The following is a 22466-nucleotide window of genomic DNA, read 5'->3' on the forward strand; positions in this document are numbered from 1 at the left end:
AAAATATATTTTTAAAAAATAAAATAAATTTAAAAAATAATAATAGTATTGTGGTAAGTTTGCATTGTGACAGATGTTATTAGACTTAGTGTGGTGATCACATTATAAAATATATAAATGTTGAATCACTATATTATACACCTGAAATATATACCAACTACTAATAAATAAATAAATAGCATTCCACCTCTTAAAAACAAAAAACAAAAAGTAAATATTGAGAGACAGATAGAGGCATGTATACATAGGTAAGTTTGTGATAAAATAAGTACGGTGAAGTATCAGTGATAAAATCTAGGTGGAGGAACAAAACGAAAAAAGAAAAAATAATCTAGGTGGAGGGTATATAGCTATTCACTTTAAAGTTCTTCCAACTCATATATATTTGAAAATTTTCATAATAAACTATTGAAAAATAAAAGGGCAGTACTCAAAAATAGCAACAAAAATTTAAAATGCAACTTTAATACTGTAATTTATTTTATATTTAAAAATTCACACATGAATTTTTAAATATAAAATAATTTTCCCAATAATTAAAAAAAATAACATATGAGAACTGCCATTTAAATCCCTGTATTTTGCTCTACTGAATTTCATCAATTCAGTTCTCATTCTGTTTTAATAGCATACAAATTCAAATGGGGCAATACATGGTAAAAAAAATATAGCTAGAGTGATGTTTTGTGTCTAACAATGATAATTCCATAGTACTATCAGTAACTAGCCACTGGTCGTTGGGCAAATAATTTAAAATTTCATGCCTGATATCTCATCTATACAATAAGTAATACTAAATCCTAGATTCCTAAAATACTAACACTATGATTCAATAAAACCATTTTATAGCTTCTCAGAAAAATGCTCAAATATTACCTACTGTTTTGAAAAAATGTATTTTTCTCTATTGTGTGGTGGCATGTACTAATTATTTTCAAAGATCTGAGTTTTATAAGTCTGTTTGAAGTAAAAGGTCAGCTCTCCGCATTCTCTTTTGGAGATAAATGAATCAATTTCATTAGCTGAGTATTATGAATTGCATTAAACAATTCAAAATTTAATAGTATTTAATAGAAATTTTTCTAAAATACACACTTTTCTGCCTTCTTAAGTAAGGACAATGAGTAAACCTTTAAAACAATGTCCATGCCACAATTATTATATTGTGTGCCAAAATTATTAATTTACACAAGATGTCCAACCCAGTTTTAAGAGGGTCATAGACAGCTCTATGCCTTATGAACTCTTGGGCTTGCTTTTACCATCTCTTCTAGCTTGGTATAAACTCTGATTTCCTGCTGCTGTCAAGATGCCCAACCATAATAAGCATTTACCCCTTCATCAACATACACTGTTACTAATTTGCTAACAACCAATACCCAATTTGTCAGAAATCTGTTTAAAGGTAAACAGACTCTAAGTGAAAACATCTCTTTGTTATGAGAATTAAATGAGATCATATATATAAAATGGTTAATAATGCCTGACAACAGAGTAAACACTCAGTAAATGCTATCTTATTTTTTTAGGAAAATATTTGTTGTTGTTTTTTTTTAAGGAAGTTCAAAGCCTTTAGTGAGCCTTACTTCCTGAATATCACCCATGTTTATTATTTAACTTAATTAAAACTTAAGTCTCTCTCAAATAGTTACCTTTCATTTTATTTTTTGCATTTGTAACTATATTTAGTCTTTTTAAACTATTCTATAAGAGAAGGAAAAAAGTATTCCAAAAAATATTCTTTAATAATATTCCTTAAAGATCATTGGATCTGTCCAGTACCATTTAAATTTGGTGCCTCTCAATTTTTACCCTTACCTCATGGCACCTATAGAAAATGATGTATTTGTAGAAGACTTGGGATTTATTGGGGATGCTGCTCAAGGCCAAAGTCAACAGGCCCAGGGACTCGGATTATGGCCAGAGCCTATCAGCCTCCCCCAAAGGATCTCAGATCACAGGTGACCTTTTCATGGAGTTTGGGAAACTGTAATTTATACATTTGCTAGACAATACTTTAGGATGTTTAATCTACATAATTTAGTTCATAAATCATTTAGGTCATAAATTGTATACATTCATGCTCCAGATTCACAAATTAGAAATGTTATTTCCCTACAAAAGAGACTGCTGAAAACAGCCAGGTTAATGATAATAATCATCACTAAAGCCAAAGTAAACAAATGTTCACTTCAGACACTGCCATCATCATTATGTTTTTCATGAATTTTTTCTCTTTTTTGGAAGGAGTCAAAAGAATGTCACTTAGCCCCAATCACAAATAACTTTTGAGTATCAAAGATAACCTAAATTCTCTGCATTAGCACATTTAAGAGCAAACTTTAAAATAAATTTCATTTATTTCATAATCCCCTTTCAAATTATGTAACGTAACGTCTTTCAATATGACTTTCTCTATTTTCTTTACAACTATAAAGTCAGATTTCTTTTTTCAAAACGTTTTCTCTTTACCACCATTAATTTTTTAAATGAGTAATAATAGAATCTTACATGACTGGTGTATATATAAAAGTCACTTACAGTTTTTTTCCAAGAAATCATCAACAAACCTGGATTTACCATACATATTGTATCAAATGTTTGGACATCACTGTTCCAATGTAAAGTCAAATGCTACTATTATAGATTGACCAACACTCTGAAAGGACTTGCCATTTTTTTAAATAAAATGAATAACATACCTGGGGAGTCATCAGTTCACTTCCATTAATACTGTCCGGAGATTTTGTGGCTTGGAGAGATATATTCTAAAAAGAACAAAGAGATATTGTAAAGAAAAGGAAAAAAAGACTAAAGATTTAAAACTGTTAAGAACAAAGGCCAAGTACCAAGCCCTATTAGATACATTTATCAAACAAAATTAGTAAGTGTTCATTTATTAGAATGTCTTCATGCAAGGCAAAACTAGTATGGTAAGTATTTTAGAAAATTCATTTTGCTGCAATATATATAGCTAAATAGCAAAGATTAGTATGTAGCAAAACTTATTTCAAGCTAATCACATACCTTTCCCATTATAATGTCCCCAGTTTTTCCCCCACAGCAAAATTAACATAAGGGTTTCTATTAGCTAAACTCATCCAAACAGAAATCTATCCAGAAAAAGAAATAATATCAATAGTTCCCTACAATAAAAGAATATTCAAATTAAAGTTATTCGGGCTAAGCTCTGAAAATTATCTTGGTAACAAGAAATACAAATGCCTCATTCGTTTGAAGCCAACAGTATAAATGACACTGTTGTGACAATTTTCAGAAAAACTTATAATTAAAAATAATCTTATTCCACATGTGAAAGTTTTAATTTTATCCTATTCGTATGACAAATGCTCCAAAGTAAGCAACATTCTGCTGATTACATCATAGCAGCATAGGTTCTAAGATAATGGATGAGATTCTTTGATATTCAAAATTCTACATTGCATTCATAATACACTAAGTATCTAACTGAAATTACAGCTTTAGAAGTAGCTCATGATAAAATAATCTCAATTTTTTTAACAAAAGCATTTGACCAAATACTAGCCACTACCAGTATGTTTCAGTAACTTGGTCTTTAAATAGCACATTTCCCCTACAATTCTACAGCTGACCAAGAAAAGGTCAAATATCTGACCTTACTTATTCTAAAATACAAGTGAAGGCACTCAGCTTTGCAAAAGTGTTCTCAAATTTTTGAGCTCTCATTAGGTATTTGATACTAAGAAATTGTTAATTTTTAGGTATGATAAATGTATAGTGGGTCTATATTTTGTCTTTATCTTTTAGAAATATATACCAAAATATTTAGATACAATAGTAGTTCTGAAATTTGCTTCAAATAATCCAGTGGGGATGAGGTGGGGGTAAGCTGCATGTATGGAAAGGGTGGTAGTGGTATGGTTAGGGAAGTGGGAAGGGATCCTAATAAGATGGGCATGAGTTAATTGTTGACACTGGTAATGGATACTATAGGAGGAAAAGAATTCTTATACCACTATTGCTACTATTTCCACTTTTGTAATATGTTTCAATTTTTCCCTAATAAAAATGTAAATAGCCCTAACCGGTTTGGCTCAGTGGATAGAGCATCGGCCTGCAGACTGAAAGGTCCCAGGTTCGATTCCAGTCAAGGGCATGTACCTTGGTTGCGGGCCCATCCCCAGTAGGAGGTGTGCAGGAGGCAGCTGATCGATGTTTCTCTCACATCGATGTTTCTAACTCTCTATCCCTCTCCCTTCCTCTTTGTAAAAAATCAATAAAATATATTTTTTTAAAAAAATGTAAATACCTTCTCCCTCTAATATAAAAAGAGGTATCAAATTTTATTAGTCAAAGACATTTTCTTAAAGTTAGACAGGAGAGAAAGGTTGGAGAAACACAGTAATTAACTTTTATCTTCCTGTTCTCTGCCATTTCAAAGAATTAAAAGTTGCATACATGGCATATATTTGTGTAACATCATAAGTAATGTTTCTAGCCCTAAATATATACTACAAACTATAAAATAAAAAAACATTTTATAGGGATCAACAAATCTCTCAGCCAATCAGTACAGTGAAAAGCAATAGTTAAATTATGCAGAAAGGAAATGAAAGAACTCCATAAGATATATAGGTTAGAAGGAATAGTGGCAAGAGAGTCCCTATTCTATTTTAAGTAAATTACTTGACACATGATTGTAGTCCATACAAAAAAGCTATTCTACGATTGCTTGAAATATCACCCTATCAAACACAGCATAACATTTAAAAACCTTTCCTCCCTGTGTAATATTTCAGTTTATATGTTATACCATATACGTATCTAAATATATGCAAGACAACTAAGGGAAGTATTGGCCTATGTTTCCCTGAAATTTAAATTAGGAACTTTTAGAAGCAAAATTAGAGATTTTGTCACTACCTGTAATGCCTTCTCTATTTCTGTCCAACAAATGCCCTTTTTTAATGAAGTTTCATTTAACTTGCCTGAAGGACTAACACATTCCCTACATCTGTATTTTCTTCTATTAAGCCTTAATTCCTGTGTATAGTATGTTGATATTTTTATCTTCATATAAACTTATAAAATCTTGGAGAGCAGAAAAACCTTGCATTTTCGTCTTGGTCCCAGGACCTGACATCTTGTGGACTGGTAGTACAGGCTCAGTAAATGCTTGTTAAATCCTATACAATTATTTCCTTCAGTGAAAGAAGACTTCTGAAGGCCTTCTCCCACACAGAAGCCTAAAGAACTAGCTCAATACAAGTCAATACTCAAGAGTACCAATACTTTCTCCTTGGAGGCAATTCCTAGATACAGGAAAACTCTTCTAAAGTGCATTTAATTTAAAAGCACACACAGGTTCCCTGCCACTTTATGTTCAATTATGTTTTGTTCAATCTTTGGCCAATATTTATTGGTTGCTGAGCACTAAGGATGCAATAATTTTTAGAATTACAGGTAAAGATACGTATTTTTCAAAAAATAAATAAATAAATTAAGGAAAAATCAGCAGCTGGTGATTCCCTAATGTAATGAATTAGGCCCTCTCTAAATGCTTATTCTACTATAGGTTATGCTATAGTTTCCCTTTGTTATGTGGGGAAAAATAAGTTTTTATCTGAACAAAATTCAATTTAAATAATATTATAAAGACTTTTAATCTACTTAAATTATTTCTAATGCCTTCATTTAAAATTTTTTAGCATTTTTTTCATGATAGGCTAGGACTCCATACAAATTACTTTTATATACTTACTAAAGGCCCAGTGCACAAATTCATGCACAGGTGGGATCCCTCGGCCTGGCCAGCAATTGGGGCCAATCAGGGCCAATTGGGGACGCAAATAGTTGGCCCGTGGGGGGAGGGGCCGTGGGAGGTTGGCTGGCTGTGGGGAGAGGCTGCGGGAGGTTGGCTGTGGGAGTGCACTGACCACCAGGGGGCAGCTCCTGCGTTGAGTGTCTGCCCCCTGGTGGTCAGTGTGTATCATAGCAACCAGTCGACCGGTCATTTGATTGTTCAGTTGTTTGGATGCTTAGGCTTTTATATATATAGATGGAAGTGGGCCTAGGAGAAGCTCTTCTTTTTTTAAAAAAAAAGTCTCTATTGCAGTATCATTTTATTTTTAAACTAGAGGCCTGGTGCACAAGATCTGTGCACTGTGGGGGAGGGGTGTCCCTCAGCCCGGCCTGCTCGCTCGCAGTCCAGGAGCCCTCGGGGGATGTCCGACTGACGGCTTAGGCCTGCTCCCCTAAGCCGGCAGTCAGACATCCTTAGCACTGCCATGGAGGCAGGAGAGGCTCCCGCCACCGCCACTACACTTGCCAGCCGTGAGCCCGGCTTTTGGCTGAGCAGCGCTCCCCCTGTGTGAGCGCACTAACCACCAGGGCTCAGCTCCTGCATTGAGCATCTGCCCCCTGGTGGGCAGTGCATGTCATAGCGACCAGTCATTCTGCCATTTGGTCGATTTGCATATTAGCCTTTTATTATACAGGATAAGTTGGTAATTTATCTTTAACTGGGATTCCTGTGTCCTTCTCAAACCAGTTTTGAAAATAGTGAGGTGTTATTTGTAACCAGAACCAAGGAGAGGCCTCTTTCCCTGACATCCAAGCGAAGGCATCACCAGAACTCTGAGCTGCTTTCTTTTCTAAAACCAAGGTTAGAATGTAGTTTAGGATTGCTAGTGGCTATATACAGACCAAGTCTTAACTGGCTGCAGGGATTGATACAGAAATGTTCCAATTTCATCACCAGCCTAATAAGTTCAACCAATTCTCATTCTTTAAAAAAACAAAAAAATCAATCCCAGTTCAATGTCCAATTTAACACCAAAAGCTACCTTACTGAGCAAATACCTCTAAATTTTAATTTGCTAAATTAAGAAATTAGATACTTGAAGAAAAAAGTCCACTTTCCCAAAATTATATACAAGATTCAAAATTATATGACTTCAGTCAGTTGAAAAATAATGAGATCATTATTTCTTTTCAGATATTTAATAATACACAGAAAACTTGTCCTCTCCCAAAATAAGATGCAATTATTTGTTACTGTAAAATCAACCTACCTACTCAATGTTATTTAATTATGGATTTACACAAAATGCATTTTTCCCCTAAAAATGTGAGTCACATTTCAAAATATTCTTGGCCTCCTACCAGGGTTTTCTAACAATGCATACCTTTTTTTAGTCAATGAACAAACATTCCCTAGAAAGAAAACTTAAGAGTTTCGACCAAGTGAGATAATCTTCATTACATTAATGAAAAATGTTATTTTGTTGCTGTTAAAGAGTTACCAGAAAACACACCAGCCATCAGAATTCAGCAATTTACTCTGATTTTTTAAAGCAGGGTTAGCAGGGCACTGAAGATGCTTTGAGAGATGGTAAGTGACAAGCAACATGAGATTTGCTTCTAGAATTACCAAATTACTTAGCTTCCCCACAAAGGGAATGCAGAAAGCGGTGGAAGGACTCACCACACTGTCAGTCTGTGTTTTAGGCTGTTTGGAGGAATCCAAAGCAAAGATAGTATACTCAGAGAGAAAAGCAGGCTCTGCTATCATCCCGGCTAGTAGCTGTCTCATTCAGTGTAACAAGCAGATGTATAAAAATAAAACAAATGATGAAAAACAAATCATAAGGGCATGTTGCAAAGTGTTCTCACCACACAGCATGCACAACACTATAATGGCCTTGCAGCACCACTACTACCACCGTCGTTCCACCCCCAAAACAATAAGTTGCTGGGAAAGGTCAGGAATGGAAAGGAGTTGAACTATTTAGGATCTCAAAGCCCAACTTTAAACAACTTGCTTATTGGCATATAAATAATATATACAACAGGCACCACAGCACAAAACATGTCATTTGGTATAAGAGTCTATACCAGTGGTTCTCAACCTTCTGGCCCTTTAAATACAGTTCCTCATGTTGTGACCCAACCATAAAATTATTTTCGTTGCTACTTCATAACTGTAATGTTGCTACTGTTATGAATCGTAATGTAAATATCTGATATGCAGGATGGTCTTAGGCGACCCCTGTGAAGAGTCGTTTGACCGCCAAAGGGGTCGCGACCCACAGGTTGAGAACCGCTGGTCTATACCAATTGGAACAATAGATGATAAAGAACAGAAGCTTTAGCATAAAACAAACACTGCACCATTCATTTTTATACATTCAAAAACATAGCATGGAAATTTATGGGATGACAAGACACATAAAACTTTGATTTTTTTAATTAATTTATTTTTTTATTGTTTTATTGCTTAAAGTATTACAAAGAGTATTACATATGTCTCCTTTTTTTCCCCGCCCTTGACAATCCCCTGGCCTTCCCTACCCCCCAGTGTCTTATGTCCATTGGTTATGCTTATATGCATGCATACAAGTCCTTCGGTTGATCTCTTACCCCCCTCCCTCCTGCCCCCCAACCCTCCCCGGCCTTCCCGCTGCAGTTTGACAATCTGTTTATTTTTATTTTTTTTTGAGAGAGTGAAAGAAACACTGATTTCTTGTTCTACTCATCCATGCATTCATTGGTTAATACTGGTTAATTCTTATATGTGCCCTGACCCAGGATCAAAACTGCAATCTTGGTATATCGGGACAATGCTCAAACCAGATGAGCTACCCAGCCAAGGCCAAGACATATAACACTTTAAGTAATCATTTATCTGTACTTATATTCAAAAAAGTTTTCTCCAAGCCTTGGCCAAGTAGGTCAGTGGTTAGAGCATAGGCCTGCGGGAATCGGGCCGAAACCGGCAGTCCGACATCCCCCAAGGGGTCCCGAGAGGGCGCATGCCAAGCCGAGGGACCCCACCGGTGCACAAATCCGTGCACCAGGCCTTTAGTGATACATATAAAACTGGTGAAATCTGAATAAGCTCTATGGATGTCAATAATTTACCAATGTCAATTTCCTTGTTTTCACAGTGTTACAAGGTGTTACCTTTGGGAGAAACTGGGTGAAGGGTACACAGGGCCTACCTAAAAAAATTTTTGTAAAGTCCTGTGAATCTATGATTATTTCAAAATACATTTTAAAAAATCCTTTAAAACATTAATTTAGCAGCTAATGTGTGTTGTATTATCTATTATGTGATATATAATAAAGAACTTACATCAGAAAATAAATATCTACAGCAGAGTGGAGGGGATCAATGGGGGAAAACAGGGAAACATCTGTAATACTTTCAACAATAAAGATAAATTTTCTTAAAAATAAAATATACAAAAGGAAAAATATAAATATCTGCAAAAGCTTAAGAGCTTACACTTTTCATCTCAGTACTGTAGAGTTATGGGTACTAACTAGAGCCTTTACTAACTCTTCATCTGGTCCTATAATAGAGACCATCTAATAGATAGGGCAAACGTTTTTTAAGGCATTTTTTGTGTGTGTTTATGTTAACTGGTACTCCTTGGGTAGGATTCAAGAACTGACTTTATACTAAATCCTAAAATTTAGTATTAGTACTAAAATATACTATTATGCCTGTTTGGCTCTAGAGAATCATCCAATCCAAGTTTATACACTTGCTAAAAGTCTACTCCCCTGGGAACTCAACAAGCTTTGAATGAATGTTATTTTAAGTTAAAGGCTTATACAAATTCAATTTTTTAAGCTTCCAAAATTAATTTTGAAATGAAGTCACTCTTGCCCACACAAGGAAATAATTGCAAATTTAAGAGTATATTTGAAATTTTAAGAGAAAAACACAAAAGCTAATTAATACCCAGTAGAGAAAAACATGTTGACCAAACATTTCAAAAGGTGCTGCCAAACAATTTACACTCTGGCCTCACAGAAAAGCAAAATACATTAAAATTAGTTCCCACTGACAGCTACATCCCTCCACTTGTCCTTATCAATTGCTTCTTAAGTTCATGAAAGTCCCACCATCATCAATTCTCAAATATTCCTCCCAATAAAATTCAATCTCAACTCCATCTCTAATTGTTCAAATTCTGATCTAATTGTCCTAAGAATTTAATTTGGCTCTTTCTCACTGAAGCCATCTGTTGAAGTTAGTGACTGAAGTTGTACATGCCTAAACATTCATGAAGCTACCTAAACACTCATATTAGATGTGTGTTGAAAGCTTTTAATCTATTTTCCATGGCTCTTGCTCTTAGGGGAAAAAAATTTTTTTTCTTTATCTCTATCTCTGTGTGTTTTGAGTGGGATTACTTGGTATTCTTTTAGAATTCCCTACTTTTCTCTTGAACTGAGACTAATGTGAGTTTTATTTTTACTTATATTTTTACATAAATTTTCTTTCATTAGTAGCATTTCTACTTAGTTCTTTTTCACATCTACCTAGTCCAGTTTTATTTTGGCCTTTTTTCCCCCCACAATTTTCTGTTCTTAAGAAAAGTATTAATTCATCTATCTTATTAAAGACTAGAGGCCTGGTGCATGAAATTCATGCACTCAGGGAGGTCCCTCAGCCTGGCCTGCACCCTCTCACAGTCTGGGAGCCCTCAGAGGATGTCTAATTGAAGGGGAGCAGGCCTACGACATCAGTTGGACATCCTTAGCACTGCCGCAAAGGCAGGAGAGGCTCCCGCCACCACTGCTGCCCTAGCCAGCCATGAGCCTGGTTTCTGGCTGAGCGGTGCTCCCCCTGTGGGAACACATTGACCACCAGGGGGCAGCTCCTGCATTGAGCATCTGCCCCCTGGTGGTCATTGCGCATCATAGAGACAGGTCGTTCCACCATTCGGTCAATTTGCATATTGGCTTTTATTATATAGGATACTTGTTTTAAAGTCTTTCCAAATTGCTCTATTTTTTTAATATATTTTTATTGAATTCAGAGAGGAAGAAAGAGGGAGAGAGAGACAGAAACATCAATGATGAGAGAGAATCACTGATTGGCTGCCTCCTGCATGCCGCCGACTGGGTATCAAGCCGGCAACCCAGGTATGTGCCCTTGACTGGAATCGAACCTGGGATCCTTCAGTCCGCAGGCCAACGCTCTATCCACTGAGCCAAACCAGCTAAGGCCAAATTGCTCTATTATTCTAATTTCACCTAGAGTAAATTTATATCCCAATTCCTGTTTTCATTGGCTGCCTTTTTAGCATTTGTTTTAGAATTTTCATTTACAGGCTCATTTTGAGCAAGTATTATATTTCTCCTTCCTTCTATGCTCATCCTTCCTTATTCCTCAGTCAATCTGATGCCCTAGGCCCCACTTTGGGTTTCCTAACCTATGACAATATACAGGTTATCACAGACTCAATCATTAAGCCACTATGAGATTTGGTTCAGTTCTTGATCATGAGGCCTCCCTAGGGACAGAAGCTTCTTATAATAGGCCACAGAGAGCTCTAGGCAGCAGTCAGCAAAAGTTTTTTCAACCTCCTTTCACCAGTTCTGGGAGCCCCACTTTAGCCTCTAGCACAGTGATGGCGAACCTATGAACTCATTTTTTTTGGTTGATTTTTCTTTGTTAAATGGCATTTAAATATATAAAATAAATATCAAAAATGTAAGTCTTTGTTTTACTATGGTTGCAAATATCAAAAAATTTCTATATGTGACACGGCACCAGAGTTAAGTTAGGGTTTTTCAAAATGCTGACACGCCGAGCTCAAAAGGTTCGCCATCACTGCTCTAGCATGTAGCCCTAAATCTAACTCTGGCAGTATAGAACCCTTCCATCCTTCTTAACCAGAGTTCAAAGAGAAAATTAAGTCCTAATGCCTGTTTTAAGGCATCTGCTAGCATCCACTGTATATAATGAATTAATGTGTCTCCTATGGATTAATGTCTCCTATTAGGGAAGGGACCCTAAAAAATTTAGTAGCTCAGGAAGTATATATCGCTCTGCCTTAAAGAGGAGGTTCTGCTTCTGTCTTCCAAACATTGGTATATATATAGCTGCTAGTATCAGCATTTACTGTTTTTTTAATATATTTTTATTGATTTCAGAGAGGAAGGGAGAAGGAGAGAGAGATAGAAACATCAATGATGAGAGAGCATCATCAACTGGCTGCCTTCTGAACTCCCCTTGATGGAGCCCCCAACCCAGGCATGTGCCCTGACCAGGAATCAAATTGTGTGTGACCTCCTGGTTCACAGGTTGACACTCAACCACTGAGCCACGCCAGCCGGGCCAGATGCTATTTCTTGAGTTAGACTTATAACTCAAGAATTTGAGTACAAAATTTTTAGTATTAAAATTTAGAAATTAGAGATAAATTTTCTAAAAACTTTAAAACAAACAAAAACATAATCTATTGTAAAGAATGATCAAATATCCCTTTCAGAAAGGATTATTTTGTAAAGATATATTCACTTAAAACATTTTAAAGCATTCTAGATAAATCCTTTTTAAAAATAGTAATCAAGTTATTTTCAGGGTTTCAACTGTACTGTATGTAAATCAATAAACTACTATATTATCAACCAATATTCTGGGTATAAGAATGATACCATTAACACTGATGGTAAAAACAGTATTGGTACTGCAACTTTCATTCACATTGGTTACATCTATAAACTTAAACTAAGTTCAATACCATTAAACTTAAAATCATAAAGCAATGCAAATTTGCAAGTAATGCACAAAAATGAGATCTCAAAGAAAAGTATGCACATTCTTTATACTTTTTAAAAATATGTTTTTATTAATTATAGAATGAGAGGAAGGGAGTGGGATAGAGAGATAGAAACATCAATCAGCTGCCTCCTGCATGCCCCCTACAGGAATTCGAGCCTGCAACACAGACATGTACCTTGACTGGGAATCGATCTGGTGACTTCTTGGTTCATGGGTTAATGCTCAATCACTGAACTACACTGACTGGGCCATACTTTATACTTTTATACATCTTTATCAGATCATTTCAATATATGCACCAATATATGCACAGTATATATGCCATTAAGTTTTAATGCAAAAACTATATTATCAAGTGTTTATTTTGCTATCAACATATACTAAATAAAAGTTTTAAAAATATTTGTTTTGAAGTAACCTTCAAGACAATTTGGAAATATCTTTCCAATTTTTAAATTTGCCTATGACCTAGCCATCCCATTCTTAGAAATCTATCCTACAGAATAATAGCATTATAAATGTGTGTGTAAAATGCTCAGTACAGTACTACCTCTAAAACTAAGATATTCAAGAGAACAAAGTAAGCGCTATGGACTGAATGTTTGTTCCCCCCAAAATTGATAATTGAAGCCCTAATCCTCAATGTGATGGTAGAGCCTTTGGAGGTAGGGATAGATGCAGTCAAAAATTTCTCATGATGGAAAAATGCCCTGGCCGGTTTGGCTCAGTTGATAGAGCGTCCACCTTGGGACTGAAGGGTCCCAGGTTCCAGTTTGGTCAAGGACACATGCCCAGGTTCCGGGCTCGATCCCCAGTAGGGGGAGTGCAGGAGGCACCCGATCAATGATTTTCTCGCATCATTGATGTTTTTATATCTCTCATTCTCTCCCTTCCTCTCTAAAATCAATAAAAAATAAATAAAAAAGAAAGAAAGAGACATAAGAGCTGCTGCCCCTCTCCCACACCTCCACCTTTCCCTAGGTACATGCACCAAGGAAAGGTCATGCTAGGATATAATAAGATAGCTGTCTGCAAACCAGAAAGAGGGCCCTCACCACAGAATCTGCTGGCACCTTGATCTTGGACTTCCCAGGGGCACGTGCGGGAGGCAACCAATCAATGTGTCTCTCTCACATCAATCTTTCTCTCTCTTTCTCTCTCCCCTTCCTCCCTTCCTTCTACTCTTTCTGAAAAGCAATGGAAAAAATATCCTCATGTAAGAATGAACAACAAAAACAAAACAAAAAAAATACAATAGAAAGTACACGTAAGTGGTACTATAAAGAGAAGGAAAGAAGCAAATACCAAAAAGTCAGTAATCTTTTTGGGGGAAAGCACTGTAGCTGACACTGTCCTTTTCTAGACCTGAAGGGTGGTTACATGGGGATTTACTTTGTAATAATTCATTGATTTGTGCATTTATGATTTACCTTCTTTTCTGTTATCTGTGTCAAACTTCACAAAAAGTTAAAAGGTTGAAAAAATCTAAGCTGAGCTATGGTGCCAGGTGCAAGTCACATGGAATGAGTAAAGTTACTTTCACAGTTTCCAATCACTAGCTTGAAACTATAGGACTCTTCCCCATATAATGCAATTGAACAAATTGTTATCAAATTATTCTAAAAACTTCAAATATTAAATGTAGAGCATATTATACTCTCTAATTAAGATTCTCAAAAGAAAAGAAAAAGATTCTCAAAGAAAACACACTTTACAAAAACCTAACTACTATTTGCAAAAAAGAATACCGCCCGGCTGATGTGGGTCAGTGGTTGAGCATTGGCCCAGGAACCAAGAGGTCACCAATTCGATTCCTGGTCAGGGCACATGCCCCGGTTGTGGGCTTAATCCCCAGTGGGGGCCATGCAGGAGGCAGCCAATCAATGACTTCCTCTCTCATCAATGTTTCTATCTCTCTATCCCTCTCCCTTCCTCTCTCTCTAAAAATCAATAAAAATATATTTTTTAAAAATAAAAAAATATGCCTCAGAATTAAAAATTGAACTGTCAAAATAATTTTGTTATCAACAGTAGCATTACATTTTAAATTAATAAGCTTCTTGTGAGAAGTTTATTAAAGAAGAAACTTAAGACTTACCTCTCTATTGGGTGTACCTTCATCAAATGGCTCTGTAAATGAAGATGTCCTGCTCCTGGTTCCTGTTGGTGTTGAAGAATTGGAGGAAGCCTAGATTTAAAAATTATTGCACAAATTAGAAAGACATTGACTGGTACACTATGTGCTGAGTAGTCATTCTCTCAATCCATGATCAAAGAACCCAGGAAAAGGAAAAGAGCAAAAACATGAAAACAGGAAAGGATAACTAACACATACCAACTAAGAAACCCAGGCTACCTACTGGGTCCTTGGTCTGACTCTGCTAGCAACTAGAATTATGATCTTAGCTAAATTAACTTTTTGAGGGATATGTGTACTCATCTGTAAAATAAGGTTGTGATGGTAAAATAAGATGGTAGTATTAAAGGAAGCTAAAACCAGTTGAGGAGTATATGAATACTCTCTGTATTATCTTTGCAACTTTCCTGTAAGTTAAAATTATTCCAAAACAAAAAGTTCATTTAGCCCTGGCCCATGTGGCTCAGCTGGTTGGGAGTTGTCTGGTTCACCAGGAGGTTGTCAGTTAGATCTCCAGTCAGGGCACATGCCCCACTGTGGGCTCCATCCCCGGTGCCAGTGCCGGGTCAGGGGCATACAGGAGGCAGCCCATATTTCACTCTCTCCGTCTCCCTTCCTCTCTCTCTCTTTAAAAATCAATAAAATTATTCTTTAAAAAAAAGTTCATTAAAAAAATGAGATTGTCAATTCCATCTTTAAAGTGCCTTCCAGCTCTAATACGCAATACTATGAAATGCACAGGTAAGCATCTCTCTGGTAAAGGGCCTTGCTTTGAGCCTACCTTACACACCACAGCTAGATACTGAGAGGCCAGTCCATTTATTTTTTTTCACTAACTAAAAAGTTATTTTTTTATTTTTTTATCATTATTGTTGAAATGATTACATGCCCTCTATTTCCCCAATTGACCTCTTCCACTCCGTCACCCCACCCCAGGCCTTCATCACCCTACTGTCAGTGTCCCTAAGTGCCTGTATATGCATACAAGTTCTTTATCTGATCTCTTCCCACCTACCCACCTTCCCCTGCTTTCCTTCTGAGGTTCCACAGTCTGTTCTGTGCTTCTATGTCTCTGCTCAGAATGTCCACAAGAGGGTACTATTGCAACTCCATATTAATTTCTATAATAAAAGCATAATATGCTAATTAGACCATATGTCCTTCCAGACGACCTTCCAAACGAAGCCGCCATGGCGGGCCAAAGTAGAGGCAGCTGCTGCCGCTGTGGTGGGGGCTGAGCCCCTTGCACAAATTTTGTGCATCGGGCCTCTAGTACAAAATAATATTGAATGTAAACAGTGATTACAAGATAAAATTTTAAAATAAGTAAATTTTTTTAAAAGACAGGTATCCAATAAATGGTGTTGGGACAAATGACCATCTATATGACGGGAGAGAGACACCAATCAGACCCTCACTATATTTTTGAGGGCTATGTCTCCTCATCTATAAAATATTAAGCTATATTAAAGCTTTAAATGATCTTTAAAGATTAAAATATAAAAGAATATATGTGAGTATATTTCTATAATCTCTGAATAGGACAAAGATTTTTATGTCAAAAGCAGAAATCAAAAGGAACAGTTTAATTGGGAGGAGTGGGAAACTATAAAAAAAAATGACAAAAATTTAATATCCTTTTTTTTTCCTAAACAGCTCTTATAACTCCCTAAGTTAAAACTCAGAAAACCACTGACCCAGTCTTCTTTGCATAGAGGGCAGGTGATCTGGGCCAGACTCCACCGAAAAACACACCCACATGAGTCATAAGTGAGTGATGTGAGGAAATAAACATTCAAAACTAAAGTTCACCAGCTGAAGAGTATGGGGACGGCTTCATGTAGTTGTACACAGGAGCTGTGCAGTGGAAGACTCAATGCTGCTGCCCAGCTGAGGCAGCTGCAACATTCTTCTTAGTGCAGTCCCCACGTATGGCTGGACATAGCAATCAGCCCAGACTTTCAGGCCGTCCTGGAAATCTGTAAGCTACCAAATATTCTTTAATAAATTCCTTTCTGCTTAACTAGCTTACAACTAAATATTCCAACACACACACTTTCTAAAAGATGAACAACAACAAAATCAACAAGTGATAGATGAAATTAGCTATATGCAGAAGTTACCTTAAGAAATAAGATATCCTTTCCCAGGATAAAAACTGAAACAGTAACATCTTAACATTTTAAACAAGAAAATGTTTGAATGTGAAATGAAGCTAAAGCCTAACCAATGTCTTAAATGTCTAGAAAATGTATGACTAGAAATCAATATTGTGCTTAGAAAATGGGAATGGAAAGCAGTCACTGGATAGTGTTTATCCAGGACTGAGACTAAAATGAAAATGTTCAGAGCACTTCAGAAATAGTTTTCACTGAAATTGAGAAAAATTCAATAAATCCTTCCTACACCCAGAGCCATAAATTTCAAATCATGCCCGCTTCAAAGGCTGTAGATACTTCCAAGGCTGCCACTATGAGAGGGAGGAGCTCCATTTCTATCTACTTTTAAATGGTCATATCTAATATCTCCTTTAATAAAAGGGCCACTGAGGGGGGAGACAAAAAGAGAGGAAAGTAACTAGAAAAGTACTACAAGACTAGAAGGAATAGCTCTTAACGTCTCTGCTGTGATTCCATCATCTCCAAGTAATCTTTGCCTTAATAATTCAGCTTTCCAATTGCCCAGGTGCCAGAAAGGGCTACTCTAGACAGTGACCTTCCAATCACTTGAAAAGTATACCACCACTGTGAGTTTTAAAAATTGGCACTATGTCTTTTTACCATGGCCACATGTGAGCCTCATCAGTAACTGAGAGCCTCTTCAGCTCTGGATAAACTGGCAAAATCAAATGTTGGGGTTTATAAATTTGAAGACAAGGCTCTAAAATACACTAGCCTCAGAAAAGTAGTACCACCTGGCAAAGTTTGGCCTGATAACTTGTAAGTCTTCCTCTGGAGTTGCAAGAGTACAGATCACATGAAGGAATGGATGTGACTACAAAGCATAAAACATGCATGAAAAACTAACTGTACTTGAGCATTTATCCCAAGGTCCTGGATCCTTAATGGGTTATCCTCACTTCAAAATATAAAAGGATTTAGATTCGTTCAAAATAAATTTGGTCTAATTAGTTTTCATAACCATGAGAAATTTGACCACAGATTTCTAGGCTATTTGTCAAGAAGCCTGATGGTTATATACAAGCTCACAATTAATATTTTTATTGCCAACTGACTGATTATTATTATTATAACTAAGGCCCCAATTTCAGTATAAGAAAAACCATTTTAATCTGCAGTACGTAGAATTCTATGATCCCAAATGACCCTTGCCTTGTGAGTCTGATGAGATATCATTCCCCTGATTATCTGACCCTACATAGCAAAAGGGATTTTGTAGGTATATTTAAGGTTATCAATCAGTTGACTTTGAATTAATTAAAAGAATATTATCTTGATGGGCCCAACCTAATCACACAAACCCTTCAAATATGAGTCCAGAGTGCAAAGGCAGAGGCAGAAAGCAGAGAGATGCACTCCTGCTGTCCTGGAGAAAGCAAATGCCTAAGGGGGCCAAATGGCAAGGAACTTTGGGTAGCTCTTAGCAACTGAAAGTGGTCCCCTTCAACAGTCAGCAAGAAATAAAGACCTCAGTCCTACAACCACAAAGGACTAAATTCTACCACAACCATCTGAGCATGGAAGAGGACCCGAAACTCCAGATGAGAACACAGTCTGGACGACACCCTGATTTAGCCTTGTGAGATCCAGAGAACCCGGTCAGACTATGCCAGACTTCTGACATACAGAATGTGAAATAATAACTGGGTTATTAGACACTACGGTTGTAGTAATTTGTTGGGCAACATTAGAAAACTAATAGTCACCTTTAGAAATAATAAGGCTTAAATGCCTTGTCAGTATATACTATGACTTTTCATTATCCATCAAGACTCTACTCAGATGTCACCATGACTGACCCTTTCCAGAAATGCCTTCTTACTAGTATACGCTGCCACAACAGCCTGTGAACACTACCACCATGCTAGGAGTACATGTCCCTCAATCCCATGGTAGAGAAACTACATCTACCTTTCAAGGCAAATGTAACACCCAGCATAGCACCTTAGCAGACTCTAGTAAACAAATAAGTGCTCTATAATTACAAAAGCTTCCAAATACTTATCTCTTTTGATCCTCACAACCAATCTGAAAGGTAAGTGGGGCAGATAGTATCTCATCCCCAATTCCTGATGAGAAAATAAGAAGTCAGAATGCTTATGTGGCTTGTCCAGGGTGCATACTGCAAGATCTGGGTTAGCACACAGGTCTTCTGATACCCTTATCCACTTCCCCGGTATTCTTTAAATCACTGTTTCTCAATTTTTTCCCCACTGGTACTCACAGTTAAAATATTTAACAAATCAAAAAGAAACCATTCCACACTGACACCTCTAAAACAAAAGTTTTATAGAACCTTAATCTTTATGATATAAGATGCCATATTTTCTGACCTAATTTATTCCTTCATTAAAATAGAAAAAAGCTAATCCCAATCCACTTGAACTGCTTTTACCTTTTTTAAAAAAGGATATACCATAAAATTTCTCCAGAAATACTAAGATTCAGCCCGGCCAGCATGGCTCTCAGTGGTTGAGCATCGACCTATGAACTAGTAGGTCACGGTTCCATTAGTTCAGGGCACATGCCTGGGTTGCAAGCAATCCCCATCAGGGACGGTGTGCAGGAGGCAGCCAATCGATGATTCTCTCTCATCACTGATGTTTCTATCTCTCCCTCTCCCTTCCTCTCTAAAATCAATTTTTAAAAAGTGTGTTTTTTTAAGTAAAATAATAAAAATGGAAAAACTAGAATTTTAAAAGTGTGTTTTTTTTAAGTAAAATAATAAAAATGGAAAAACTAGAAATTTTCTAAAATCAAGGGAAAAAGAATATTCAAAGATCTGTTTAACTAACAATGAATAAAGGTTTGGAATTAGACACAGATTAGAAAGAAATACATTCAACCCCACCTGAGGGAAAATTTTCAACCTAGACCAGTAACAAATAAGTCCTCTTGAGTGGAAAAAAAGGCCTTTCACACCCTATTAAATTCTTGAGGACATGGTGCCTTCAACACAAAATAATTTATAGCCAAAAATGAAGAAATGATAATACACAAATTCAAGAGCCTTTGCTTAAGAAAACAAGAAATTGTGTAATCTGCTGCAAAAGGATTGTCATCAAAAAAGGTTTTTTGTTTTCTTTTTCAATTCATGCATGCAATAAATTCTTAACTCTAAAAACAATAATCCAGAACTACTCATCTTGAAGGGTTCTGAATAGATAAAAATCTGAGGCCAGAACAGAATCCAATTTCTATCAGTAGTTGATCAGTAATGATTTCATTTTGCAGTCAAATGGGAATGTTTTAAATCTTTTGTACACAAAATGATTTTATTTGATCCAGATGCACCATCTCATCAGAGGCAGCAACCTATGGAAACTGGAAACTCTAACATGTTAGCTTGTAACTAGCTTTTTTACTACTATTCTAAAAACAACCTCTTTTTACTACAGCATAAAAGCAATTAACTTTCATGAAGAAAAACTAACATTACAAATAAGAATACTTATCTCACCAGCACCTTTGCGCATATCCTTCCTAAACTATTGTCACTGTTTGTATGTAAATATACTTATATACATATTTTTCCCACAAAACTGGGATCATATGTTGCTTTTTTTTTTTTTTAATCCTCACCCGAGGATATTTTTCCATTGATTTTTAGAGAGAGTATAAAGAGAGGTAAAGACAGAGAGGAATATCGATGTGAGAAAGACACATCGATTGGATGCTTCCTGCAGGAGCCCAAACCAGGGCTTGGGCTGGGAGGAGCCTGCAACCAAGGATTGAACCCAGGACCCTTTGGTCCACAGGCAGACACTCTATCCACTGAGCCAAACCAGCTAGGGCCATATGTTGCTCTTTAATCTGTCTCTTAAAACAAGTATCTCTGCATGTTAATACTTTTCTGTAGGCTCTCACACTAGCTGTGTGATATTGGGCAACTTACCTCTTTGGGTCTCACTCCTTCATCTATAAAAGATTATCTTCCTCATAGGTTTATGAACAATTAAATAAAATAATCCGTGTAAAATAGTAAACAAAATGCTTGGCAGATAGTAAGAACCCAATAAAATTAGGTATTTCTAAAGGCTGCATAATTGACTAACTGATACAACTTTCTATTTCTATTGAACAGTTTTAGCCAATTTTTACGTATTAAAAAATTGAAATGAAAATCCATGTGGCTAAATCTTTAGCCCATCCTAAATTTTCTTAGACTAAATTTCTAGAGATGGAATCTTGGATCAATGATATTTTACACTTTCCCAAATGTAAACACCTCGTGCCATTCACTAACATGACCACTTCCCTACATTCTTCATTGTTTCTTAAGTAACTGTGTTTTGTAAAGTCAGAAAAGCCCGCAGTACATGGTATGAAAAGTTAAATATTTACTACTTAAATTTTAGTCACTATGTACATTTTACATGAGAATGAACAAGCCGTCACTGTCCTGCTCGCCTGTTCCAATGCATTTCAAGCACTGTTTTACTCTACACAAGCCTTAAATTTAAGAGAACATCAACTTCATAGTTCAGAACAAACTCAATGCAATACGTAGTTGTGCCTAGTTGTTTGATTTAACAGCTGTTAGTTACATAAGATAAATGTTTTAAGTGTATTATAAATGCCGAATTAGTCAAAACTCAGTCTTCCTTGCAAAAATTAAAATTGACAGAGAAATTTGCTCCATCTGTTGAGATTCAGAAAGGCTGGGAAGAAATTTTAGCAGAAGCGGCTCATCTTCACTGGAGAGACCACGTTCCGCCGCCACCGAACACACAACTTCCATTGGTGCTAAGGAGATGGCTCCTTTCGATTAACACGCCCCCCTTTTCCGGGAAGCTGTCATCTCAAACCGAAGCCACAGCCTTCGTGAAAAATAAACGTAACAAGACGCTCGAAGCAGCAGCAGCAGCAGCAGCCAGGCGGCGGACAGGCACCAGCCTGGCCTGGGCTGGCCGGACCCCTGGCCCTCACCCCGGCTCCGGGTTGGGGATTACACTTCCATCTCGGGTCAGGAGTCCTGCGGGATCCTGGCCCCTCAGAGAGGGGACTTCAGCCAAGAGGTCAGCGACTGCAAAGGGACCAGGGTTTCCCACGCCGCCCTCGCCCCTGCGATGGGTCTCAGCTGGGTGGGGGCACCTTGGAGATGCGTCCAAACTCTTGCAAGTCCAGAGCCCCTCTCGCTTATTCTCAGGCCGGGGTCGGGCATGGGGGGCGGGGACGGGGGAGGCAACTCTAACAGAGGTCAGCGATCGGGACGGATCCGGCCACCCCCACCCACTCTCCTGAACGGAGACCCGGGTCAGGAATCATTCCCAGTCCCGAGTGGGGGCGGGGGGGGCATCCTCGGGTTAGAGGTCAAGGGTCACAGAAGAACCTCGCCTCCTGTCAGCCCGGAGCCGGTGTCGAGGGGTATGGCACGGGGGGAGCGAGGCAGCCATAGTACCTGAGTGGAGGCCAGCGCCTGCTGGAACTGCTGCTGCTCCTCGCTGACCTTTTGCTTCAGTTTCTTGAACATGGCGCAGCGCGGGGGGATCCTGAGTGTGAATGAGACCTGAGGGGCGAGTGCCCGGGAAGACCCAGCAGCGGCAGCGACGCCGGCTTCTCTACACGCGGGACCGCGGGG

At 37.4% G+C, this 22466-nt stretch overlaps 1 protein-coding gene across 8 annotated transcripts in view; it reads right to left on the reverse strand.

Annotated features, from left to right (window-relative positions):
• The window catches only part of GOLGA4 (golgin A4), an 86279-nt gene extending 63819 nt beyond the window's left edge, over nt 1–22460 (reverse strand). For 4 of the 8 annotated variants that reach the window (XM_005877076.2, XM_005877075.2, XM_005877074.2 and 1 more), the window contains exons 1-4: nt 22287–22460; nt 14667–14756; nt 7469–7567; nt 2703–2768 (exon numbers count right to left, since the gene is read on the reverse strand). In XM_005877076.2, the coding sequence (XP_005877138.1) occupies nt 2703–2768; nt 7469–7567; nt 14667–14756; nt 22287–22358 (327 nt within the window). In that variant the 5' untranslated portion in view covers nt 22359–22460. Of the gene's footprint in view, nt 1–2702; nt 2769–7468; nt 7568–14666; nt 14757–22286 lie in introns of those variants that run through there. The other 4 variants (XM_014548410.1, XM_005877077.2, XM_014548408.1 and 1 more) reach the window with 2 other exon arrangements.
• Nucleotides 22461–22466: the final 6 nt, after the last annotated feature.

Source organism: Myotis brandtii, unplaced genomic scaffold (assembly GCF_000412655.1).
Source record: "Myotis brandtii unplaced genomic scaffold, ASM41265v1 scaffold506, whole genome shotgun sequence".
Taxonomy (NCBI): Eukaryota; Metazoa; Chordata; class Mammalia; order Chiroptera; family Vespertilionidae; genus Myotis; species Myotis brandtii.